The sequence below is a fragment of the Anastrepha obliqua genome, chromosome 3 (assembly GCF_027943255.1).
Source record: "Anastrepha obliqua isolate idAnaObli1 chromosome 3, idAnaObli1_1.0, whole genome shotgun sequence".
Classification (NCBI taxonomy): domain Eukaryota; kingdom Metazoa; phylum Arthropoda; class Insecta; order Diptera; family Tephritidae; genus Anastrepha; species Anastrepha obliqua.
In genome coordinates this window covers 128,531,945-128,558,520 of record NC_072894.1, presented here as the reverse complement: position 1 = coordinate 128,558,520, position 26,576 = coordinate 128,531,945, and the positions used below count along the sequence as shown (strand labels likewise).

The 26,576-nt window shown below is 37.7% G+C and overlaps 1 protein-coding gene across 1 annotated transcript; it reads right to left on the bottom strand.

The window, feature by feature from the left end:
* Positions 1 to 18,294: 18,294 nt before the first annotated feature.
* LOC129242452 (lysosome-associated membrane glycoprotein 5) lies at positions 18,295 to 26,576 on the bottom strand. The gene is made up of 5 exons (XM_054879095.1): positions 26,020 to 26,576; positions 25,722 to 25,804; positions 24,164 to 24,412; positions 20,544 to 20,953; positions 18,295 to 20,466 (listed from the first exon to the last, which is right to left on the bottom strand). The coding sequence occupies exons 1-5, from the start codon at positions 26,105 to 26,107 to the stop codon at positions 20,424 to 20,426; spliced, it is 873 nt and encodes a 290-aa protein (XP_054735070.1). The 5' UTR covers positions 26,108 to 26,576; the 3' UTR covers positions 18,295 to 20,423.

Sequence of the window (26,576 nt, the reverse complement as noted above, 5' to 3'; positions counted from 1 at the left end):
AATACACTGTATCACTTTGCAGTGACCGTCGTCGAACAGTCAATCGTTCTTATTTGCTTACGTCCATTGGACTAGAATTGCTGTTCATACTTTGCATCCACGAGCCATACCTCACTCTCCACATCAGCAATATATGTCTGACGTCTTGACAACTAGAGATACTCGTAGTGGAAACCTTCTCAAGATTGGGTGCGTTCATGTGAGAGGAAACTTTTCTTTATTGATCCACATGAATTCATTAACTAAATACTGGTAGAAAAAGCAGATAGTGGCTCAATGCATGTTGATACGTTGAGCCCCGTTCATATCAAATAAACCTGCAAAGTCTACAGCCACTAAGCTTTTTCATGGCAAAACTGCACTTGCAGGTTCGCCATTGCCTTCCGAAGGGCGCCTGCTATTAGAAATAACTTTTTCTATTACAAAGTGTTTCATGCGAGCCGGGGCACTACCGAATGAGGATCACGCACCAAGCCATTCAGCTACGGCCGCCGCCACTAAGTAGATGTTGAGAGGAAATTGTAGTTCATTTCCACAACAGCTAGAACTAGGTATGGTAGGTAGGTCAAATGGTTGAAATACCAATAGGGCACTCCAACTGGCAGATATCTACAGCCAATATTAAAGCTATAAATCGGCCGAGCCAGTCACCCGACCTTAAGAAAGCCGTAACGCGGAACAAACATTCAAAAATTAGAAGTCTTTATGGGGATGAAATCAAAGAATTACAAAAGCCTGCCCTGGAATAGAATTGAAAGGGTGCAACGAAGTTTTATTCGATTCATTCTGCAACCTCTTCACTTCTCTGATCTCCTACCATCCTCATAACTGAGCCAGCAAGAACTAGAAGAAGGGCACAATCGACCCGGCTAAATATGGTACAAAGGGACATAAAAGGGCAGCACCTTGATAATGTGACGACGCAGAAAAGAGGAGTCTGGTGCATGAGGGCAAGGAGGGCCGACCATAAATAGGGACAAGGCAAAGAGAGAAAGAGACTACCACCCTACAGTGTTCGGTGCACGCTTAGTCAGTCCTTAAGGTTTATTTTTCATGTTAATTGTGGCTCTGTTGATTGTCTTGAAGTTCTTGAACAGATTGGCTCAAATATTTCTCACAAAACTTTACTATTTCATTATCCATTTAGCGTCAAAACAGTCAAATCAAGCTATTATAACTTTGCACCTATTACGAGGGCTCAAGAAAACGCATAGCACCGTCAATAAAAAAATATCGAAAAACGAAATTTGAGCTATTTTAAACTGGAAGAATACTTTATTAAGGTTGAGTGGGTTGCACAACTGCAGACCCAGAATTTCTAGAGAGATTCTGACTGGAAAGTTTTAGATTTTGAAATAAATTAGTTTTTGTTTTTTCTTTTTTTTTGCAAGGCTTGAAATTTTGAGCTATCGTTTTTCTTGTAGTATGAACTATAGTTTTATAAAAAAGGGAAGAAAAATTAACGTTTATATATATATGTATAATATATCGCGCTGCTATTATTGTGAACGCTATTGTATATAATTCGGCCGCCGTAGCCGAATGGGTTGGTGCGTGACTACCATTCGGAATGCGTTGCCCAAAGGTGGCAATACTTTTACGTGTAAGTTCTGGAGGCGTAGCACTAAGCATTTCCCCCTTAATTAGTGCACATTTCTCTACCACCTAACCTTTGCGCCGATGAAAGAAAACGCATCAACGGTTTGTCTGCGCGATTACCATTTACATCGAATTATCGTTTCTTGCTTACCAACAAAAGCGAGTCCGTGCCCAGTTATGCTAGTGGAACACAACAAAAATATTCCGTTTGATCTCCCATTTTAGTGGTTAAACTACGCCAAACACAAACGATGATCGATTATTTTGGCTTTCCGCTTTAAAACAATTCGCCCTTATTTGCGTTTTGCATTAGCGCTTTTTACGTCTGCTCGCAATCATATTGGCATCCTTTTTGTTGTGAGCCACTGGAACAGAAATGAGCTGAGCTGAGCTGCCTGATGTATACTTTTATAATTAAAATTTGTCGATTTCCTCGGTTTTCTAGTGGTAATGTTCATTGAACTTTTCTCTCTTCTCTTTAGTGACGAGTTATCAATGGTGAGACAAAATCAACAAATCCTATGTGAAATGGGTTTGAAAAGAAGATAGGCAAAGCTGAATGTTCAGTGATGCTCATGAAAATAGTTTGGTTTTTTTAGAAAACTTTAATAATCATAACTATTAATAATTAATAATTTTTTTTTTTTTTTTTTTTTTTAATAATCAAAACTTTAGTTTAATATAGAAATATTATTATAGTTATTCTTCGTTAATCACTGAAATGGTATCAGCATTTAAGAACAACTAAGTTTAAAATTATTTCGCTTTTTGACGTCCGGTTTGTTTTCTTGCAGTTAGCCCTGTTTATATGACTACGTTGGAAATGGGCATCAACTACTTGAATACTTCGTTAATTCTTGGCTTATTTTTCTTTACTTCAAACCAGTGCAATGCGTCTATGAAATACTGGACAAAATACTTCAGCATAATATTTACTCTCCTTTACTTTACGCACTAACTTCCAGCAATCACACCGATATGCATACATACATACTTGTATATGTATAATGTTTACATACAAACATTTGGAGTCGATTTATAAATTTGTTGATTTTTCTCATTGGCACATTATTTGGTACGTTTTACAGAGTCTTACAGAAATGGTAAAATCTGCATGCATAACTTTATATTTGTAAGTATGTATTTGTATATACATATGTACATGTGTGCAAATATGCCTGAAGTTACATACAATATATGCCTTTACTTACCCATATGCACCTACCAATAACATATAACGAAGGTACGCCATAGTCTTGTGTGTTTGTGCCTGTTGTTCCGATATGTGGACCTGGGTTTGAAGCTCTCATTTGTTTCAAGCTGGTATTGATTATTCGCGCCCATGGTGGAGACGGAACACCAAAGTGATAGAAATTTTTTTTCCAACAGCGGTCGCTCCTCCACAAGCAATGGCAACCCTCCCAGGGGCTTTTCTTCACGATAAAGCTAGAAGCTCCACCTGCCGTTCGGAGGCGGCATATAACTGTAGGCCCTTCCAACGTCAAGACGTACAGCAAAAATTGGAGGTGGAGGTTAAAAAAACATCATTTCAGACTTACTACTACAACCAAAGAATGATGAAATTATATACATAATTCAGTATCAAACTTACATCCAACTAACTAAAAGATGCAGCTCAATAGTACAGAAAATGCTTATTTAGAAACTGAAAAATCTCTACGTAGAATTGGAGCTCTCATTAAAATCACGAAGAGTACGAGGGGTACCTTTTATATGTCGGGATTAGAGAACAAAAACAAATTTTAATCATCGAAAATCACTTTATTGTTTTTCAAAATAATCTCCATGAAGATCTATACACTTTTGCATGCGTTTGAACCAATTGTCGAAGCACTTTTGCCACTCTGAATGAGGTACCTCCAAAACATGCATTCTGAATGCCGCAACCGCTTCTTCAGGTGTCGAAAAACGTTGACCTCTCAGTTTGTTTTTTACGTACGGGAATAAAAAGAAGTCATTCGGTGCCAAGTCAGGACTATACGGCGGATGACCCATTAATTCGATGTTTTGGGTGCTCAAAAATGCAGTTGTTCGAGCCGATGTGTGAGAGCTCGCATTGTCCTGGTGAAGAGTGATCCGTCTTTGACGATTGGTTTTCCTAATTTCTTGGAAGACAACTGGCAAACAAATGGTTGTTTACCACTCAGAATTTACAGTTCTGCGTTGTTCTAGTGGTACGGGTGCGACATGTCCAGTTTTTCCGAAAAAACAGGCGACCAATTGCTTGGAAGTGCTTCGTGCGCGAACAACTTTTGTTCGATTTGGCTCATCTTAAAACACCCATACAGTCGACTGTTGTTTACTTTCGGGCTCATACACGTAAATCCATAATTCATCACCTGTCACGATGTCATAGACGTGTTTCAAAGCCCCGCGATCGTATTTTTTGAGCATTTCCTTCGACCAATCGACACGAGCCTTTTTTTGAGCGATTGACAAATTGTGTGGGATCCAACGCGAACAAACTTTTTTGACAGTCAAATGTTTATGCAATATTGAATGCATGCTGGTCCCACTAATGCCTAAGATTGTCTCAATCTCACGATAGGTCACATGACGATCTTGCAATATCAGTTCGCGCACAGCATCAATGGTTTTCGGAACAACAACTGATTTTAGACGACCTTCACGAAATTCGTCTTGGAGTGAACTACGACCACTATTGAATTCACCATACCATCGATAAACACTGGTCGTTGATGGAGCTTCATCGTCAAAAAATGAATTAAGTTCATCCATGCAATGTTGCTGAGTAAATCTACGTCGAAAGTTGTAAAAAATAATCGCACGAAAATGTTCACGATTTAATTCCATTGGCCTAGATGAATCTTTTAAGTTACTGTAAACAACACAAATAGCGCTGGTATTTCAAAACGTTCTGAGTACTTAAAAGCCAAAAAATGTCAAACTTTGCGATACAGCTGTCAGTTGCCAGATTGCAACACCAGGGTAGCCAAATGCTGCCAAATAAAAGGCACCCCTCGTACATACAATAGGAACATTTCGCGCATAATTTGTATTCAACTTATTTAAATACAAAGGAAAAGCGTTACGAAGAGTTCTGAGAGGTGTAAGAAAATAAATCATTTGAAGCAAAAATAGGCAATGAATGTCGCCTTTAATATGATAACACTGAAAACAAACGAGGGAGCAAGACTCGATCTGTTACTTTCTAAGGTCTTCAATAGGCAAAAGCAAACGAGATGTGTAAGATGGAATAGGATCAGGAAGTTTTACTGATCCTAGTATTAATTTCAGGGGTACCTTTTATAGGCGCTCGATCCTTTTGGTTAAAAATGTATGGTAAGGTAACGAAATAAAGGCGGCGTATTCCACCCTGAAATACAGTAAACACCAATTTCAGGGTAGAAGGGACCGTAAAATTTGAGTTATTCTGTCGCACAAAGCCTAAGACAGACTATGATTTTGATAAGATGAAGTAAATGTGACTATGAAATGAAAAACGACTACCAAAAATTACACCCAAATCTTTAGATTCTTTTACAGATTGAAGCACAATATTAGATATCCAGAAAAAAGTATGAAAAACAAAAGGGATTTTGGGAAAAGTGACATGAAAGCATTTTTTATATTTAAAGAAAGTTGGGATGTTTGACCCCACACAATAAATTTGTATCTGCTTGAAGCCTGCATACGTCAGTTGAGTTATTTATAACTGAACCTACAACTACTTTTAAGTTGTCAGCATATAACAGAAAATTAGCAAATGAGAAGCAATAGCTAATGTCGTTGATGAATCACACACATAATACAGAAAGTAGCGGACCTGAAACACTTCCCTGAGACACACCAGAGCAGACAAATAATGTTTCAGAGGATATACAGTCAACTGTAGCCACACAGCGCCTTCCGAATAAATAGAATTTCAATCAATGCAGGAGAACAAAGTGAAACAAATGCGAAGAGGGAGAATTCCATGGTTCGTACGGGACAGATCGTACGAATTTTTACAGTTTACAACCTTAATTATAGACAAACCATAACTTTTTAAAACGAGTTATTTAGTGCACTAATACTGTGTGGTAGTTTTCTAAACGAAACCTATAAACTATAAACTGCTTTAAAATATTCGCATATCTTTGCAAAATCAAAAAAAAATTATATGTTCGTACGGGACAGCTCCAGTCTACCACTACTCTGAGTTATAGTGAATTAAGTGAAATTTCAGCGAAACTAATAATATTAACAAGAAAACGAAAATGACATTTGATTGTGATTGTATTAGAGTTTATTAAAACAACAAAAACATTTAAAACATATTTAGTTTAAATGAGTTATAGTGTAAAAATGAAAATGTTCGTACGGGACGCGTACGAAATTCAGCTCTTAAATTTTGATTTTAACGTTCTCTAAAGGGAAAATTTGATGCTGTTGTTAACTTGAGCATGGCTTTTACATGTAACTTCGCGCCCATTTGCTAATATTTCGTGAAATTTGGATATTCCGGGACGATTCCCAGGGGCGAACATCCCGAATTTTGTCAGCTATTTCGGATGCAGAAATATAAAAAATGGATGTTGAAGGAACTAATGTGGCAGCAACTTTTGCGAAATCATTCGCGTTTTGGATTACAGTATTGCTTCCTTGGCTACGGGCTTTTTGATTAACAAGTCTTTTTATATTGCCACCGACTCCGTCTACAACTCCCTTACTATAGGAAGTGGCAAAATACTTCCATTCAAATTGTTTGCTATATCTTTCAGAGAGATATACCAATAACAAGACCATATAACGATTTTTGAATTCAGAAGAAGGACCATCACTCCATATAACTTCTTTAATTCTTTCGCCATGATCTGCTGCAAAAATTGTATCATACAAATATGTCACGAAGGCGAATATACCGCCTTTATCTTTTTGCTTTGTATCAGAGCATATCACAAAAGTTTTACATTGTGCCATGAAAAATGAAGTAGCGGTAAAAAGAGTAACACTTTCCCTGCTCCATAAAGCTGACTGCACCTCGTTTTGATATGCGCAAGAATAAGACATAGCAAAATCAATTTGAAGTATTCTTGCATGTTCATTATTTTTATCGCTTGGGAATTCTTGTGCTTGTACTCTTTTTATATTTATGTGATACATGACATATGGTAAGTCAGATATAAGGTTTTCGTGTAACTCTCCACAACTGATTTCTTCTGTCTTCAGTTTTACTCGCTGATCGTCTCCTTTTTTCCATTGCTTATAAATTATATTTTTTCCTGGGTCATAAGGTATTACTATTTTACTTCCATTTTTACATGTATCGCACACATTTCTCCAACAGCTTGAATCAAGGGCCGTATCACAGAGAATGTTGCTCCAGTAAGAGCTATTATAGCTTATTTTCAAACACTTCAATTTTAGAATAAAATTCTCGTGAATCATACATTTGCACTGTTCTGATGGCGTGTTTTTTAATAACAAAACATTTTTCGGTCGTAATCTAGAAAACTCTATTTTTATGTTCGGAAACTCTTCCTTAAATATATAAAAAGCTTCTTTTAAAAATAAGGTGAGGTAGTGCTCTTGTAATGTAAGTTTTCTACCGTTAGTCCAACAGACCATTGTGTGGTTCATGTCCGGGCATGTATAAACAATGTCTGGACGAAAGTAAAAATTTTTCACCATTTTGGTGGTTTCGTCATCGTTAATTGGTTCATTTATAGTTTTATTCCAAACGTTATCAATACTTAGTCCAAGTTTTTTTGCCACACCCGCTACAACAGCCTTTTTTAGTGGGTGAACTGGGTAGACTTCGCATACATTTCAGCCTCAGCATACGTTTGCTTACATTTGTATGAAAAACATTCAGATTCGCAATCACCAACAATATTTGAACCAGCCTCCCTGTCTTGAGTTTGGATCAACTTTTTGGCTCTTTGGACTCCCTTTTTTCTTTTTCGTACTTCTTCCTCTACTGTATTTCTTCCTGGGTCATGGCTTCAGTTTTTCTTTTCCTCCACTGTTTAACTCTTTCGTTTTCGTTGTTTTTGAAATCTGGACCTTTTTTTCGTTTCTCGTCTTTCCATTTTTTATAACGTGACACGCCATGGTTGTTATTATTTTCACTAATTTTCTACATTTTTTAGTTAAAAGAAAAACTTATATGCCGTGTTCGTACGGGATAAAATTTAATGACTGAATATTGAACTTATTTGCGATGCAAACTGAAATCAATGCTTTACAAGTAAAAAGAGCACCAGTAGTTTGCTTTAAATGTAAAGTAATCGAAACAAATAAGTTACTCGGGTGAACACAAAAATAACTGTACAGTGTTAAGTGCGTTCGTACGGGACATCATCGAACCATTTTTTTAAAAGAGCATATCTGCGTTGTTCATAAATAAACTTTTTTTTAATATTACGTTTCAAAACGTAAAAGTTTGTTCTTTTAACACCAATTATCAGTTTCACGCTATATGTCACACATAATGAGAACGAAGCGCTTAAACTTGACCAAATTTCGATAGAAGAAAATAAAATTTCTATGAGTTGTTTTTGTTATAAAAAAACATATTTCAAACTGAAGTCAATTAAAAGGTCGATGTTTATAATGAAGATTGATATATTTTAAATACATTAACACTAATATAATTATCCGGAAATACAGTTTGTTCGGCGGTCGAAATTTACCATTTTCCATGGAATGCTCCAGAGAATTTTTACAATAAAAAGTTGTGAGCGACTCTGTCAAAAGCTTTGGAAATATCCGTGTAAATGCAGTAGATTTACTGCCCCGCACGGAGGGCTATAATGCAATACTCACTAAAAACGGCGAGACTAGACACAAGTAACAAATCCAAGCCATTGGCACGAAATTAGGCTTTTAATGGCAAAGGAAATCTTTGCTTTGGTAATGGTTTCAAAAAGTTTAGAGATTGTCGAGAGCTTGGAAATCGGGGGATAACTACTTACTTTATTCTTATTGCCGCTTTTTAAAATTGGGTCAGTTTCCAGTCATCGATGAAAATTCCAGAAGGGATTACTTTTCCTCTTTAAGATTACTTTTAGAATAACTTCCATGCAGTTTTTTAGAAAAACTGCAAAAAGCCCATCGATATCAGTCGGGGAAGAGGATTTTGATCTTAATATTCCATGGTCGACAGCATCATCTGAAAGACTTAGGTGCCCAAAATTCAGAGTTGAAGATTGATTTAATGGCCGATCTAAGAAGCGATAAGGATCTGAATCGCTATCAGTCTGAACAAAATTAGATTGGAAAAATGTTGCGAAAAGTTTGACTGCTTCTATTGGCATGTTAGAAGATTTACTACCAAAACAAATAGCAGGTGGAGCACTACTACAGGATTTCTTAGATTTAATGTAGTGCCAAAAAGCCTAAGGACTAGATTTCACACTCCCTTCAACACTTTAACAACAGAATTTAAATTTTGGGAAGAAATTTGTTTAAGCAATTGAATTTTTTCAGGTGCTACTTACAATTGTTACAGGGCAACTGATCGTTTGATTTTTAAACTTTACTTAAGATTTTCTTAGTTTAAAATTTACTAAGCTAGGCTCCTTAGAAGACATTTAGAAACTGGAAATTCTCGAGTCCTTGTAAAATCAAATAGCACAAGTAGAATTCTTATTTTAGTGTGAAATCTATATTAAGTTGGCTGTAAATGCTTTGAATAAAAGCACTAGTCTTCCTTCATCATCATCATCATTAGCACTACAGTCTTGCGCTTCCACAACTGTGGTCGATCCTCTCCCACGCCTTTCGAATATAAATTAAATGATAGAAATACTGTAATGAACCCATCACGTTTTTTCACGGTGATCACTTTCCAAATAGTCGCAAGCCTTTGAACTGCCTCTGTTTAAGAAACATTACTAAAACCTCATCGAATTCCCAGAACCCTTAAATATCGTGCGTATTTCCAACAATGCAACGTGTAATTGCATACATTCATACACACATAAATTGTCCTATTTTTTTTCTTGTAATCTGTGTCTGTTACGCAAACAAATATGCAAATGTTTACCCAGTAGATTAAGGAAAATGTGCAATGCGTTTTGCCCAACAGAGAAATGAGATACCTTCATTTACAACGCATGCGCATACAAGGTCACATGCAAAATCACTACAAACACAACCACTCACATTCACGGCAATTAAGCCGCACAGTTATAAAGGATGCGTGTCCTGCTACCTAAATTTTGTTTTATTGTACTTGCATTTCTATTGAAAAACTTTGAAGGCTCGTAAATCACCAACGCCTCAATGTAAAACATCTTTTGGTTACTTCAGTGTAAGTGTGTTTTTGCGTTGGTCCTCATTGTCATCGCAGCCCGTTTTAACCCTTGCCTCTTGTGCGCACTCACTTCCCAGCCAAAGGCCAAAGATCCTTCGGAGCAGGCAAGAGTAGTGTTTTAATGTTTGTAAATACGCTGGGCCATGTCTAATGGCTGTGTCTTAATTAGGCTGAGGTTGTAAATACTAAACGACGCACAAAATGTGCAGGTATTGCAAAAAATAGAAGTGATAAATTCCTGTACTTTTAGAGAAAAATGTATGGAATAGCCAACGGCCAAAGATTGGTGGAGCTGTAATCGACGTGCGTGTGCACCGATGAGAGAATCCAAAGCACAGCAGGTACGCATAACAGTAGCTGCACACTGATGCAGTATTTATTAATTTGATTGAATAAATTGAAATCATCTCGCCAACTTTCATTGCGTACTTCCATATGTAGGTGCAAACGAAAGACTTAGCTCACGAACTTGATTTCATTTACAAGACACAAATCGTTTCTTATTCTGGACAAAAATGTTTGCATTCTTTAAATTGTTTCTTATTACTATTACACACTAATCGATTGTGAAAAGAGTACATGGCGCCATGATCAAATTTTGTACTCGATTTAAAAGGTCTTTCAAAAGGCGCGCCTTGTTGCCGATTTAAAATAAAAGATGTAAGTTTTATATTAGCTAGGTTTGGCAGCCGCATCGCACATAGAGACAACGATGCCACTTAGATCACGGAATGGGTCCGTTGTGAGCCGCGGGGGCTGGGCTACATTTCCCTTTCCATATTGAACCATCCTGAGCTTTTGACAAAGCGTAAAAGGTTGTTGATACCTAAAGTGTATAGATTTTCTATATTCGTTAAGAAGTAGGATTTTAAAAATCGGTTTCTGCTTCTGGCTAGAGTAGGGCATGCGCAAAAAAGGTGTTGAATTGTTTCCAATTCCTCCTCATTTCTGCAGCTACGACAGAAATCATGCGTGTATACGCCTAATCTCCTTGCATGATTTCCTATGAGACAATGTCCTGTGAGGGCCCCTACTAAGGTCCTGATTTGAAGTCTACTCAGTTTTATAATACTCTTGGACAGACGTAAATTTAGCCTTGGCCATGTTTGCCTAGCAATTTCGCAGGTGTTAGCGCTAATCCATCTCTGATTTGCAGAATTGATTAGTGCGTCCTTAATGAGAAGCTTATACTTATGTCTGGCATACAGGTACCTTCCCTTGCAAGTTGGCCTGGTATATCTCTGTGGCCTGGGACCCAGCATAATATTATACGATATTGTTTGACCATCTCATTTAGAGATTGGCGACAACGTAAGACACTCCTTGATGTTGTTTGGAATGCATCCAGGGCTCGTAGGGCAGCTTGGCTGTCTGATAGAATGCAGATATCCATTGAAGATATTCTGTTTATCTTTAAACATTTTAAGGCTTCATGAATAGCGTTTATTTCCGCTTGAAAAACACTACAGTGATCCGGTAATTTAAAGGATTCACTAATAGAAAGCTCTTCGCAAAATAACCCTGATCCTACAACGGTGTCCATTTTGGATCCGTCCGCGTAGATCTTAACGGGTGGGTTGGGTGTTGGATCTTCTTCAAGCCATTCCAGTCTAGAAGGGATTTTCATTAGGAAATTCCTTTCGAAGCAAAGAATGGGAGGGTGATAATCACAGTCACTGGGTATATCCGTGTAGGAGTCTAAAATGGTTGAATGTCCATGTGTGACAGTTCTCCATTGTGAGCTCGCTTTGAGCCTTAAAGCCGCGCAGGCCGCTGAGTATTTGCAGAAAAGATCTAGGGGTGGCAGCTGTAGCATGATGTCCAAAGCCATGGATGGCGTGGTTTTCATGGCGCCGCATATTGCTAGTTCCGCTGATCTCTGCACCTTATTCAATAAATTAGAATAGGTTTTTTTCTGCGTAGCACACCACCAGACAACATTTCCATATAGAAGAATGGGTCTGACGACAGCAGTGTAGAGCCAATGAGCAACCTTAGGTTTAATTCCCCAGGTCTTCCCTAAAGCTCTCTTACAGGCATAAAAAGCTAGGTTCGCTTTCCTGACCCTTTCTAAGGTGTTTGACTTCCAAGTCAGTTTCCTATCTATGTTTAGACCCAATTACTTGGTTTCTTCCGAAATCACAAGAACTTCCCCTTTGAGCGTAATTGGACTTAGCTGAGGGATTCTGTGTTTCCTAGTGAACAATATGAGTTGTGTTTTGTCTGGGTTGACTCCTAGACCACACTTTCCTGCCCACCTAGAAAGTATATTTAGAGCATTTTGTATTAGGTCTCTTAATGTAGATACAAATTTACCAGAGACAGCAATAACAACATCGTCGGCGTAAGCTATCACCTTACAGCCCACCGATTCCAGTATTAACAGAAGTTTATTTACAACTGCGTTCCATAAAAACGGTGAGAGGACTCCACCTTGCGGTGTACCTCTACCAAACTCCTGAGCACCGATTCTCCTAGTTCCGCTTCAGTTTTATATTCGTTCAGGTTTCACTATTTCTCGAAAAGTTAAATCAATTGAATATCCACCATGTGCACGTCTGCAGGTAAAATCCGCCTGACAGTCGATTCATGAATGTCTAATTGTTGAGGACCTCGTGATATCGATGTTGAAGGTTGTTCAGCAACACTTTGTGCTACAACAGCAATGTTTTCAACAGAACGTCCAGTTTTTGGTCAACAGTCTTTTTTCTGTCCCCGACAGAACCAGTTTCTTGAAAATGTTTCACCCACCTTTGAACTGTCAATTCGTTCGGAGGGCTTGCTAAAGCTTATAAGAGCGATGTAGTTACCGGTCGTCTTAGTCGAACTCATCAGTAAGCCCAGAAAACACGCTTTTTCGATGGATTGAGTCCAAAGGGAAATGGGTGTTGGTGAGTGAAATGGTGAATCGAAGCAGGAGGCGAAGATATTGATGAATAACAAGTACCTGTCACGAAATATACCCAAACATTTTATATCTGTAAAGGGTTACATTTTTGGAATGGAGGGTTACCATCTGTCTTAGAAGCAATTTAAGCATGAAGCAGAAGCATAAAAAACACTTATCACACGCGTTTTTCCTCATTGTCCATCTTCCGGCTACTATTTCTCATTCAGTTGTCGCTTGCTCTCTGTTCATCTGCCTGTTCGACATAAATGTTGAGCCAATATTTATCTCTGTGGCCATTGTATATCTAGGGATGTACGCTTGTGTATGTGTTTGAATTTCTACGTATGAGTACATTCATGCGCACGATTTGGACTATCACAGAGCATGGCGCAATGCGCATGAGTTTTGATTTGTTATTTCGTTTGTTCAATGCTACCTGTTGCCTCGGCGTTAATGCTCCGGTTGTGAGCGACCAACTAAAATGGCTGCAACCAAACGCAGTGCGAAAGTAAGAAAAACTGAAACCATAACTAATTGTGGTTCAAAGCGAATGGCCGCCTTCAATTTTTTTCCTGATTTCTTTGTGAGCGATTTCTACGCAATGGCAAACATCTTTGAAATGTTTGTACGTACACAGTTGTGCTTGTTTATGGAAATTTCGAACTGTTTTAAAATGCATTAACCATCCATTTGCAATGCAAATATAATGCACACAACTACATATATACATTAGGGTGGTCCAAAAAAAAATTTGTATGCTGCCGCCCCCCAAAATAGTAAAGAATGAAAAATAAAAAGACCCGTATTTTTTTTTTTAATCAGACCATATTTAATGGTGCCGCCGGGGCTTTGAAATATCCCATGTATTTTGCATGGGAAAAAAATACTTTTTCGTAGATTTCATGTAAAAACCTGGAAAATGAATATATTTTAACCGGATAACTCAGTTTCTCTTCATAATTGGTCAGGGAATAACAACCAATTATGAAATAATTAATTTTTTTTGTATTAACTATTTTCATAAAAGTAATATAAAATATTGTTTTTCGATTTTTTCTTAGATTTTCGTTTTATGGGGGCTTTTTGGGGTTCTATAAAAAATAGTTAATACAAATAAATTAATTATTTCATAATTGGTTGTTATTCCCCGACCAACTATGAAGAGAAACTGAGGTATCCGGTTAAAATATATTCATTTTCCAGGTTTTTACATGAAATCTACGAAAAAGTATTTTTTTCCCATGCAAAATACATGGGATATTTCAAAGCACCGGCGGCACCATTAAATATGGTCTGATTAAAAAAAAAAAAAATACGGGTCTTTTTATTTTTCATTCTTTACCATTATGGGGGGCGGCAGCATAAAAATTTTAATATAAATTTTTTCCCATGCATTTTTGGACCACCCTAATATACATATGTATGCAAATTGGGATATGTATGTATGTGTAGTTTAGAAATCGACCGCAGCACTCGAACTTGAAAGCCGGCGGCCAATGAACGGCACTGAGCGCAAGGCTGGCGAAAGCATCAATGCAGAAAAAATTTAGTAAGAACGGAATAGGTTCGCATGAGCACAAAATCGGTAAGAGATATATGGGGGACTAATGATGCACGATTGATGAACTGTGGCCAAACCTAGGCACACACTCGTTAGCGAACTATTCCTGTAACACTGGACTTGCCGTCACTTTTTTTACACAGTTAGCTATACACGACAGCTGCCGTAGCCGAATGAGTTGCTGCGTGACTATTATTCGAATATCCATGTATGAAACAGCAAAATCATAGAACATTTTTTTTCTAATAGCGGTGGACGCTCGGCAGGCAATGGCGAACCTCCGAGTATATTTTTGCCATGAAAAGCTTCTTATAAAAAATATCTGCCATTCGTAGTCGGCTTAAAACTGCAAGTCCCTCCATTTGTGTAGCAACATCAAGACACACACCACAAATGAAAGAAAAAACTCGGCCAAACACATAACAGAAGTGCACGCGGCAATTATTATAATTTTTTTTTTTTAAATAATCAGCAGGGATTGCAACAATGACAATACTTTCACACTAGGTTTCTAATCTTGGATAATCAGAATGATTGCCTAAACATCGGTTGAAATTCGAAACCATGTAAAGCATTCAACAACTTCCATAAGAATAAAGTTCTTTCTTCAAGCTTTCTTTAAACCCTTGCAGTGATAACTGCTTGATATTCGTTTAGAAATAAAGCATTCCGGCTTTGCTCAAAGGCATCAAAATAATTCTGGCAATCTGCAAAGTAAACGGCTGATTATAAAATCTCGCAGCACCACCACTAGACACCACCACAGCACCATCACTAGAAAATGGTGAAATGCACTGATCGAAAGACCAAGGTAAGCTCTCTTATATGACTCACCCGAAGTCTCCTCTACGCAGTGGAGGGCACTTATGTCCCCTTTAAGGCGCAAAATTTAATAATTGCCAAATTTTCATTGAAGAGGCTTGCATATACCTGAAGCAGAACCATCTGCTAGACACCTCTAATTAGCTGTCTAACGAAATCCAATTACTGTCGCTACTACAACAATTAGACACTAAAAAGGGCTACAGTTATCTTTGCTGAAGAATTATTATTATGAGGGGATTTAGCACTGCAACCTGAAAGCTCTATTGTGCCTCCAGCATGAATTCAGAGTTTTTCTCTGAGCCGATCTTCCGCAATAAACTTTAGTATTTGTACTATTTTAGTGAGTGTTACTTCCTCCTCTAGTAAAATACAATATGTTTACCCAGGTGTTTAGCCTGTTTATGCATCAGTGAACCTGAAAGTTCCATTGAAGTATGTTCCCAGGTTAGTAAGATGACAATTAAGCCTACAATGCCCTGTTCGAATTCCCAATCTTAAAGAATTGTTTAAGGATAAAGCTACCTTCCATTGATTTAGAATTCGATAAACCTGGTCGATTGTGCCAATAAAACCTCCTTGGACTTTCCTCTACTTCTTGAAGAGAGGAGAAGTTACTCTTTCCTAGGCTCCTAAATAGCCGGACCACACATTTCATTCCCAGTAATTCCTATATTCCATGGAAATCATAGAATGTCAAAGATGATAGATTACAACGTTTGACCATCCGAGGGAAAATTATTAGAGTAGGTAACTTCGGCTGTCACGTAATCAAGAACTCGGCATCAGAATTCTGCGTGCTAATTTCACACTATTCACACTCATTTAATTAGTCATGGTTCAGACGGCAACGGAGTATCGGTGATTTTTTAAGAGCTTGACAACTTATTATAATCTGGTAGATAATTTCATGGCATTTATTTTTTCAATATGCTATCCGGCATATGTCTGCCGCAGCTACGAGTTACATGATCCATTCGATCAGTCCAACAAATCAATTGTAAAGCGCGACGTATGGCAACTTGCACTGTTTTATAGGAAGCAAATGTCGTCGATGTTTAGCTGATTAATTTTTTGAAAATTCAGTGAGCATGACGCTATAGCGCTCGCCATTCACCGCAACGTTAGCTCCTTCCTCATTTCGAAAGATGGGCCGATGATGCCCCAGTGCTCCATGAACTTCTTGAACCGATTTTTGTTTTTTTTCCTAAGTAAATTTCCACAATTTGAAAGCGTTGTTGTGGCGTTAAACAATTCATGTTTCTTTTCCAAACATAACATATAAAGCCGATATTATAAGAGGAGACTGTTGATGTAACCTGGAAAGAGTTGAAAGCCTTGATTGCTTCCTAACTCCATGTCTCTGTTATTATACGAGGAGTGCCTTTTATATTTCGGGATTTGGCAACTCTAGTGTTGCAATCTGGCAATTGACAGCTGTATCGCAAAGTTTGACATTTTTTGGCTTTTAAGTACTCAGAACGTTTTGAAATACCAGCGCTATTTGTGTTGTTTACAGTAACTTAAAAGATTCATCTCGGTCCAAAAATGGAATTAAATCGTGAACATTTTCGTGCGATTATTTTTTACAACTTTCGACGTGGAATAACTCAGCAGCATTGCATGGATGAACTTAATTCATTTTTTGGCGATGAAGCTCCATCAAGGACCAGTGTTTATCGATGGTATGGTGAATTCAATCGTGGTCGTAGTTCACTCCCAGACGAATTTCGTGAAGGTCGTCCAAAATCAGTTGTTGTTCCGAAAACCATTGATGCTGTGCGCGAACTGATATTGCAAGATCGTCATGTGACCTATCGTGAGATTGAGACAATCTTAGGCATTAGTGGGACCAGCATACATTCAATATTGCATAAAAATTTGACTGTCAAAAAAATTTGTTCGCGTTGGATCCCACACAATTTGTCAATAGCTCAAAAAAAAGCTCGTGTCGATTGGTCGAAGGAAATGCTCAAAAAATACGATCGCGGGGCTTCGAAACACGTCTATGACATCGTGACAGGTGATGAATTATGGATTTACGCGTATGAGCCCGAAAGTAAACAGCAGTCGACTGTATGGGTGTTTCAAGATGAGCCAAATCCAACAAAAGTTGTTCGCGCACGAAGCACTTCCAAGCAAATGGTCGCCTGTTTTTTCGGAAAAACTGGACATGTCGCGACCGTACCACTAGAACAACGCAGAAGAGTAAATTCTGAGTGCTACACAACCATTTGTTTGCCAGTTGTCTTCCAAGAAATTAGGAAAACCAATCGCCAAAGACGGATCACTCTTGACCAGGACAATGCGAGCTCTCACACATCGGCTCAAACAACTGCATTTTTGAGCACCCAAAACATCGAATCAATGGGTCATCCGCCGTATAGTCTTGACTTGGCACCGAATGACTTCTTTTTATTCCCGTACGTAAAAAACAAACTGAGAGGTCAACGTTTTTCGACGCCTGAAGAAGCGGGTGCGGCATTCAGAATGCAAGTTTTGGAGGTACATCATTCAGAGTGGCAAAAGTGCTTCGACAATTGGTTCAAACGCATGCAAAAGTGTATAGATCTTCATGGAGAATATTTTGAAAAAGAATAAAGTGATTTTCGATGATTAAAATTTGTTTTTGTTCTCTAGTCCCGAAATATAAAAGGCACCCCTCGTAGTAGCGTTCAAGGTTAAAGGGCCGCATCTCTCTACTGCGTGGTTTTGCGCAAATTCTTGCCTAACGTTTCCGTGTATATTTGCCCAAGGCCTCTCACTGGACTTTCCCCGGCGAGGGATCCGTTCATAATATCATGGTTTAGGTGAAGTTAGGTTATGGTGGTAATCGATCTGTACGATCAACTCACTTAGACTTTACAGGTCCATTGTGATACCACTGTGCCACACGGGAGCCTCATTTATTTATCTTCATGAAACCATTTGTGGCTCTTTGTGGATTGGTTCAATCCCCACGCTGAACAATTCCGTAAGAGGATTGAAAAAGTATTTACCCTTCTTAAGCATTTTGAGCCTTGAAGCGGTTGACAAAACTGAACATCGTTCCATTGCTTTTTACTACTGCACATTTTTCTGCCAAAACCCAACCTTTACATTTTTCGAAACTATTTATTAAGAATATTTTAGTCTAAATTGATAAGGAATTAATATATTTATTTTATGTATATAATTATGTATAATATCAATTTGTTTAACATAACGGGGTATGTACTTTAGTATTTACATTTTAGTATTTGTGTGATATTGTGGCTTTTAAGCCTTTCGGACTATTCAAATTACACTTTAGTTTTCATAAACTCTGATACGTGGGAATTTACTGCCGAATAAACAGTGTGGGTCGCTTTACCTAGCGCGTCGGTCAACTGCATAAATTCAAAAAATTTTAAATCTTATGCATATAAAAAATACATAAATAACTTTATGAAAGATTTTGTAGCGGTAATTCGTCTTAGATATCCGATTATTGATATGCTTTAGGTACATTTTTATATTTGTGTATGTGCGCTAGAATGTATTTTTATGTATGCAAGAAATCACTATTCTTAGACAGCAAATTTTATTAAAATTCTAAACTGAGTTTTTTAAGAAATGACAAATTTCAAAATTAAAAATATGAAGGGAAACTTCAAATAAATTTAGTTTAGATTTTGTGCAAACATTATTCACCTTTTTTATATAACGCATATATGTATGTATGTATATTAGGGCGGGTCGATTTAAAAATCGCTCATTGCTCTGTGAAACTCGTTTTCTAGGGATCAAAATAAGAAACTTTGCCGATGGAACCATACCTCTAAAACGAATTCTGATGTCCCCCAATTTGGGTCGAACGAAAAATCCCACTTTGACCCATTTAGAGTGCTCCAATCGAGTCCAAATGTATGACCGACCCCCACTAACTTTGGACGGCCGATCCACCCATGCCAGTGGCACACCCCCTGGAACTCCCCTGGGGGGTTCCCCATACAATCATTTCTAAATATCACCATTTTTGGCCTTTACATGAGAAAAGAAACTAAAAAGTTCGACCCAAATTGGAGGGCATCAGAATTCGTTTTAGAGGTATGGTTCCTTCGGCAAAGTTTCTTATTTTGATCCCTAGAATATGATTTTCACAGAGCAATGGGCGATTTTTTTTTGCATCCCCACAAATCGACCCGGCCTAATGTATATGTACTCTTAATATTCAATTCAGCAACTATTTATTTTAAATTTTCATATACTCGTACAGTGGGACTTATAAGTCTTCATAACATAAAAAACTCATTTAGTGCTCTTACTTTTTGCTGCTTGTTTTCAAGCAACATTTGATTCGGTTTTCTCATAGATTTTACAGCAAATATTCTAAGTCTCACAGACCAACTGAGCGAAGAAAATTACCAAAAGTTGCTTAATTTTGTATTTCCCATCAATTTATACAAAAATTAGTGATCACTGTTTGGGCAACTTTTCACTTTTAAATACATATATACAGTTTAACTTTTTTAAGTATTAAATTTTCGCTTTGTGAGAGACAAAAACACTTAGATTTCATACCATAAAAAATCCTCCTAAATTTTAGAATTTTGCTACAAAGAAGCGCCTATATTTGCATGTATAAGTATACATTTGGATATGTGTGTTGAAAGTATTTTTTAATAAAAAAAATTTGGTATTAGTTAAATAATTAGTTTGACGAAAAATATAATTTTTTTGTTTTCTTCCGAATTTTGAGTTATAGACAAGAGCGCGAAAAGCTCAACTTATTTTTTTTTCTTCATTTTAATAAACTTTATTTAAAATCTAAGCATGTAATTAAAGGAATTAAAATATAATGCTTATGTATGTATGTATATATATATATATAAATATGTATGCAGTAGGATATGTTCACACTTCAATGTGCTTTTGGTTTCATTTGATTCCTTTTTTCTATTTATTTAAAAATAATGGAAGACTTTTTGCAATTCTCATGTATGTACTCGTATGTATGTAATTTATCTCGCTTAATATCTCCATTCCATGCCAATATCGCATCGTGTTCATATTTTAACATTCGAAACATTTTACTAGTACATATTTTCGTATTTTAATATTTTGTAAATTTCTTCTACGAGCAATAACAAATTTTTTTAGCACATCTCTTTAAGCGGAACCCTTAACGCCATTCTTCGTCAAATTAAGTGCGCATACTTAGGTAGGTACTTAACTAAATACTTTCTATGACTGAAGTGTAACTGTCGGCACAACTGTATAATTGATACGTATGGAATGCATGAGCCTTACTCCATCGAACCGTATTGCACTTTCTTGATCTTGAAATAACTGCAACGAAAAAGTACAAATTCAATTAAGGTTAACTTCGAACTGTCACTACTCCATTCCTTTCTGCTGGTACTTACCGCCATCCACCGTACCCGGATATGGTCAGCAATACAGCTATCGCCAACGCAGTGCCAACCGCTAGTGGTGCTGTCTCATCGCGATACGACCCTGTGGCGCTGCAATGGAACGGTGGGCCCCACTTGCCACTCTCTTTGAACATGAAACTTTGCATATGCAGATCGCGTAAGTATAGACGCGCAATATGCCCAGACATGTCACCCGAATCTATGGGCGCATACAAGACGACACTTTGCTCTTTGTCGCAGACGTAGGATTTTCCGACGGGCGTTGGGAAGTACATTGGTGTATGAGCTGGCGAAGTAAGTTTGACATCCAAATTGGGACGATCGGGATGTTCGAAGAGCGAGTTCGACGAAGAGTAGGAGAGTTCAAACAAGTTGATGTACCAGCCTTCACCGCCGGAGGACTGTGTAAGTATAGCAATAAATAAATCATTACACTAGCGTTCAACTCAAACGAAAGCCGCTTCCTGCAACTTAGGTATAATAAAAAGGAAAAAAAAAGAAAGTTGTGAACAACCGGAGAAAAAAGAAACAATCTTCCATTTCCTCTGTGTATGCCCTGCCCCATAGAAGGACAGAATGTTAAGCCTGGGCAAACCGCTGTTTGAGAGTCTCGAGCAACTGTCTGGCTTAGACGTCAACAACCTAATAAGGTTCCTAAACCGCACAGACTGGATATAGTCCTGCGGTAAATAACTGTTAAACAATTTGGTAACGAGGATGTGGCAACAAAATGGTGCGGAAGCGCTAGTTGGATTCTGGATGAATCACCACTCTAACCAACCATGATGGCTTCGTTCAGAGGATAGAATTCAGGAGCAGCTTATAGAGATGGTATACATCGCACATCTCCGCTTATTGATAGGAGACCGCATATTTCAGTACCTACACTGTTCGTCATTTAACTTGTGCGCATTAAGGTGCAATATTTTCTGCTTACACAGAGGAGGTGTAATATAGTCTGGCCGTCCAGGAGCAATCTGGTGGAACTACCTCATATCTCCGTAACTGATGATCATTGGTTTCAATAATTGACTATATGTAAGACGGGACCAACAAAAATTTTGCCAATTTAATTGAAAAAGGATACATTTTGTATGTTTTATTTTTATTGTTCGTTCTATTTTATCTTCTCCACATAATCACCATTAATTTCAATAAATTTTATAATTCTGTAAGTCCACTGTTGCCCTCAAAATCGCTTAAATCCAACATTAACCGCATTTATAATCTCTTTTCCAAACACTTCTCTTCTAAATATTTTTTAAATTTTTGGAAATAACCAGAAACCACATGGCACCAGATCTGAAGAATATTGCGATGGAGGAATTGCTTCAATGCCAGAAAGCGCAATGAAGTTATTTATCATCTCGGCAGTGTGAGCTGGCTGCTGAAGAAGCGCCCCATTCCTCGTTTTTTCCTGCTTTCAGGTAACAGTTTCGAACACTTTTGGTAAGAAATTTTCAGCATACTATTTGGTTTGCAGGTCATACTTAAAAAACCAAGCATCGTCACCCGTTACGATCATATTAAAGTTATTAGATTCTCCGCTTTCGAATTTTCTTTCAAAATATTGAGCAAAATTTACGCTGGCTTTTTTTTTAACTCTCATTCAAAATTCGTGGAATTTATCGAGTAGATTTCTTTTTGAATTGCAAATCGTTATGTAATATTCGCAATACTGCCATAACATTCAAGCTCAATTCACTATATATCATTTCCTGTGTCATTCGTGGCTCTCTACCAATTTTCAATTCATCAAGGCCATATTTGTTTCGTCGATCGACGGCTTTGGCCATTCTTCTTGAAGCTCGTCTTCCCCAGAATAATGTCCAGTGTGGAATCTTTGATATCACTTACAAATAGTATTAAGAGATGCAGTGGCAGATTTACATGCAGTTTGGAACTCATTGAAAATTTCCAGCAGCTTAAGTTGGTGTCGAGAGCCGTAAAGTATTGAGTAATGAATTTCCTACTGGGTCACTGGCGGAATTTCTACTGACATAACATTAATTAGCTTACGTTTGATGGTCCCCATTCAAACCGATTTTTCTAAAATTTTAAATGACACATCAGAAGCTAATGCCATTTTAAAATGTTTCGAAAACATAAGAAATACCAGCAACTTACCGAAATTTTGTTAGTCAGCTGGTACATATATATAATTGGAGCTTACACACTATATAGGGGGCTTAGCGAGCTCCTCCTCCTATTTGTGGTGCGTTTAAAGCCGACTCCGAATAGCAAATGGTTTTTATGAAGAACTTTTTCATGGCAGAAATACACTCGGATGTTCGTCGTTGCCTGCCGATATCCGAAAAAACTGGTTCTATCATTTGATGTTTCATGCCCGGAGATTCGAACCTTGGCGCTTCCGAATTATAGTCACGCAACAAGCCATTTGTCGACGGCGGCCGCTACGTATATCCCCTAGGAAAATTGATTTACTCTCAAATTGAGGTTGAAGCTGACTTGTGTGACAATTATTAACCTCTTCCATTCTTTAAGCTTCAGTATTATTAAATTTCGGAATATGCAAAAGATCTATTTTGGGACAAATAAGTTTTATTTCCCGCTTACTTTCAACACTTGACTCCGGCTTCAATATCAATCAAGGCCCAGATTAGTTATTGGGTATATTAATAATATAGTATTTTTATATTCTGGGATACTGCTCGAATCTTCCTCAGACTGAATCTTTCTTCAACTGAGTCTACAACTGAGGAGATACCGAGAAATCAGATGCACTTTTTCTTTAATGCCGTTTGCAACTTTAAAATTTTCTTGCTCAGCTATGATGAGCGATTAGCAAATTTACTTCATTTTTTCCTCTGCCGACAACCTTTCGTAGTTCAAAGATTTATTTAAACTGGGTCATCGGTTTAAGAATCTCATTCTATGTATTAGTTAGTATGTCATTGTTGCCACTCCTCAAGGTTACTCGACTGCCCACAAATTAATATAAGCATACATCGCAACGAATTATCCACCCATTTATCCGAGTTTCGCGAGTCTCAATTAAGGGAAACATTGGTTTAAAGTAGTACACACGGGAATGTGTATATATACCCCACTTATACTCTAACAAAATATAACGGTTTCAATAATAAATATTCTCAGTGAGATGCTCGTTCCTTCGTCCTTGAGAATGCTTTGAGGGATACGAGGTGTCACATATTGTGTAATATATTATTACAAAACAGCGCAAAATGTGTGCAAATGTTTTTTAATTGTGCAGTGCGACGCAACTAGGCGGTATGACTACATACACACATTTCAGTGCAGATGCGAACACAGCGCGATCCATATACGTGTTTACCACCACTGTCAACGTGGAGTGGTGCGTATGTATTTATGCATAAATTGCGGGGACGTAGGTGTACAGTTCGTTATAATTGTGATTGCCCTATTAATTTACGCGACGCCCTTCGAACTTTTCTATATGCGTCTTGCTATTGTGGGCATCTAACTGCTCTTCCCACTGATCAACCAGTAGATCAAAGTAGTGAAGGTACACAGCTTTTCTATATTACCATATTGCAACTTAAACCGTTAGCGGTTAATTACCGTGGTTATATTCTAAATTATTTATTGTTTGCCAGTGAGTGACTTACCTTGCGGAATGTCATCGTCAAGACGAATCCTTTGAACTCCAATCTCAATATTTCCATATTCGATTCGACACATTCGCCGGTTAACTTTGGCTCATCGGGTAGGTATAGATCGGCCTCGACATCCTCATTCAGTTTATTTCGGTATTTGATGCTTATCAAGCCATCCACACTGACCAAAATGCACGTGATGCCATTGGTGGCATTGAAACGATAAATCGATGTGGTGGCTTCGTGATTCATGGATGAGGACTAAGCATAGGTGAGGTGTGCATTGGTGAAAAATATTTTAAAACGAGTAAAATAATTATATTAATGTATGTCTTATGTGAGTAAATATTACAGAAGTTAAATAATCACTTCGCATTTATTGTGGGCGCTTATAATTGGACTTTCCGGGAGTACTTATAAATTAAGCGAGTAGTTCAAATGGCACCAAAATATTATCTTTTTTGTAATACAGAAAGGATGCAGGATCTAATCCACTTAATAGTTTTGCTATGTAAAAGAAACGGCAGCCGCCGTAGCCAAATTGGTTGGTGCGTGACTACTATTCGGGAGTGCATAAACATCAAGTCATAGAAAAAGTTTTTTCTGACAGCGGGCGCCGCTTGGCAGGCAATGGCGAGCCTCCGAGTATATTTCTCCCATGAAAAAGCTTCTTCCGCCATTGGTAGTCGGCTTAAAACTGTAGGTCACTCCATTTATGCAAAAACTTCAAGACGCACACAACAAATAGGAGGAAGAGCTTGGACAAAAAATTCCATTAAATGAAGGCCTATACAAAAACTAGTGCCTTGGTTTGTAATTAATTACATACGCCTTACACCATTCAATCAATTTATGTGGCTATTTTTTGGAATATCTGTGGAGAAGATATTGCTGAATTTATAAGGGCAAGCAGGTGTGTGTATTTGTATATATGCATATGTATGTATATGCAACCGAGCCAAACAGCAGAATCCGCAAGATGCTCAATTAACCTTGTACATGAATTTTGGGAATCCGAAAAGGGTCCCAAGGATCATATTCGCCGGAGAAAATTACTTTCTTATTATTTCATATATGAATAAAGTTTTCTTGAATTGGAGTGATCTCGGAGAAACGTAAACGAAGTCTTTTGGGAGTATTTGGTTTATTTATAACTAAAAATTGAATGCAAACAACAACAAGGAAATAATAAATGCAAACTCTCAACAATGCACATCAACAAGACGCTTTTGAGGACTTCCTTTTCACTCCTGCTTCGGAGTACTCCGCATTTGGCTGGCTGGGATACAACGGATTGCAAGCACAAATATGTATTCTGAATTTGTATGTATGTACATACATACAAGCATATGTAAGTATAGATGCGCTCCATACGCATATTTATGTATACAAAAGGCACACAAAGTACGTTCGCACTCCCTGCGCTAACGCATACCCACACTGGATATCGATCGGAGTCAGTTGGTAGCCCTTACCTACATATGGACGTCTCAACATAGAATCAATGAATATTGTATTTGATGACGAAACAGCTAAATACGCCCCACCGGATTTACCACTACATACATACCGATGCTGGTTTTGTCGTATACTTGGTGACCCTGGGCGTTTTGGTGGTGAAAGCGCCTAATTGTAGGCCATCGCAAAGAGATACTGAAATTGAATAAGACAAATTCGGTTATTCGCAATGCTGTGGTAGTAATTTTATTAACAAATCAACAGTTTTTAAAAGTTCCCAATGTTTTGTTTACTGAAAATATAAAAACTCTACAAAATATTTTCTACGCACGGTCGGGTATCGATTTTCTCATTTCTTATACAATACCAGACGCCCACTTCTAGCCTAAGAAATATGCCATATTACTTACCGAGTAACAGAAAAAACAAATAGCATCCAATTTTTTCACTCATTCGACTGCCCTGGTGCACCTTAGTTTGGCTGAAATGGGGCCACATTTCTTGGCAACCGATTTAGAAGTGCAGAAAGCAGCAGGTTTAATTATTTTATTTTCACGGTTTATTTATTTGCCAATAGCTGTGTTACTGACTAAATTATGTATCTTCAATATTTCTCAATTTTTTCACAAAATTCTCAATGTCACTGTTTCACTTAACGTACTACCGTCCGTTTGTATATCTCACATGCGAGTGAGTGTATAAACTTTTCGCAACGATTCGAGATATGACTTTCGATTTCGTTTCGTGCTTTTATCCTGTTGCCTTTATCAACGCCGTTGTGCTCGCTACTGACATTTGGCGTAACTCTTATCGTTTTTTCTGAAGGAATTCACTCATTCACATACACACATCATGAATTGCGTGCATATGTATTTGTGTATCCTTATGTATGTAAGTGCAAAATTATGTAGTCAAAAGTTGTCAAAAAAGCAAACAACAGTTTGAATATCAGTCATAATGAGAGAAA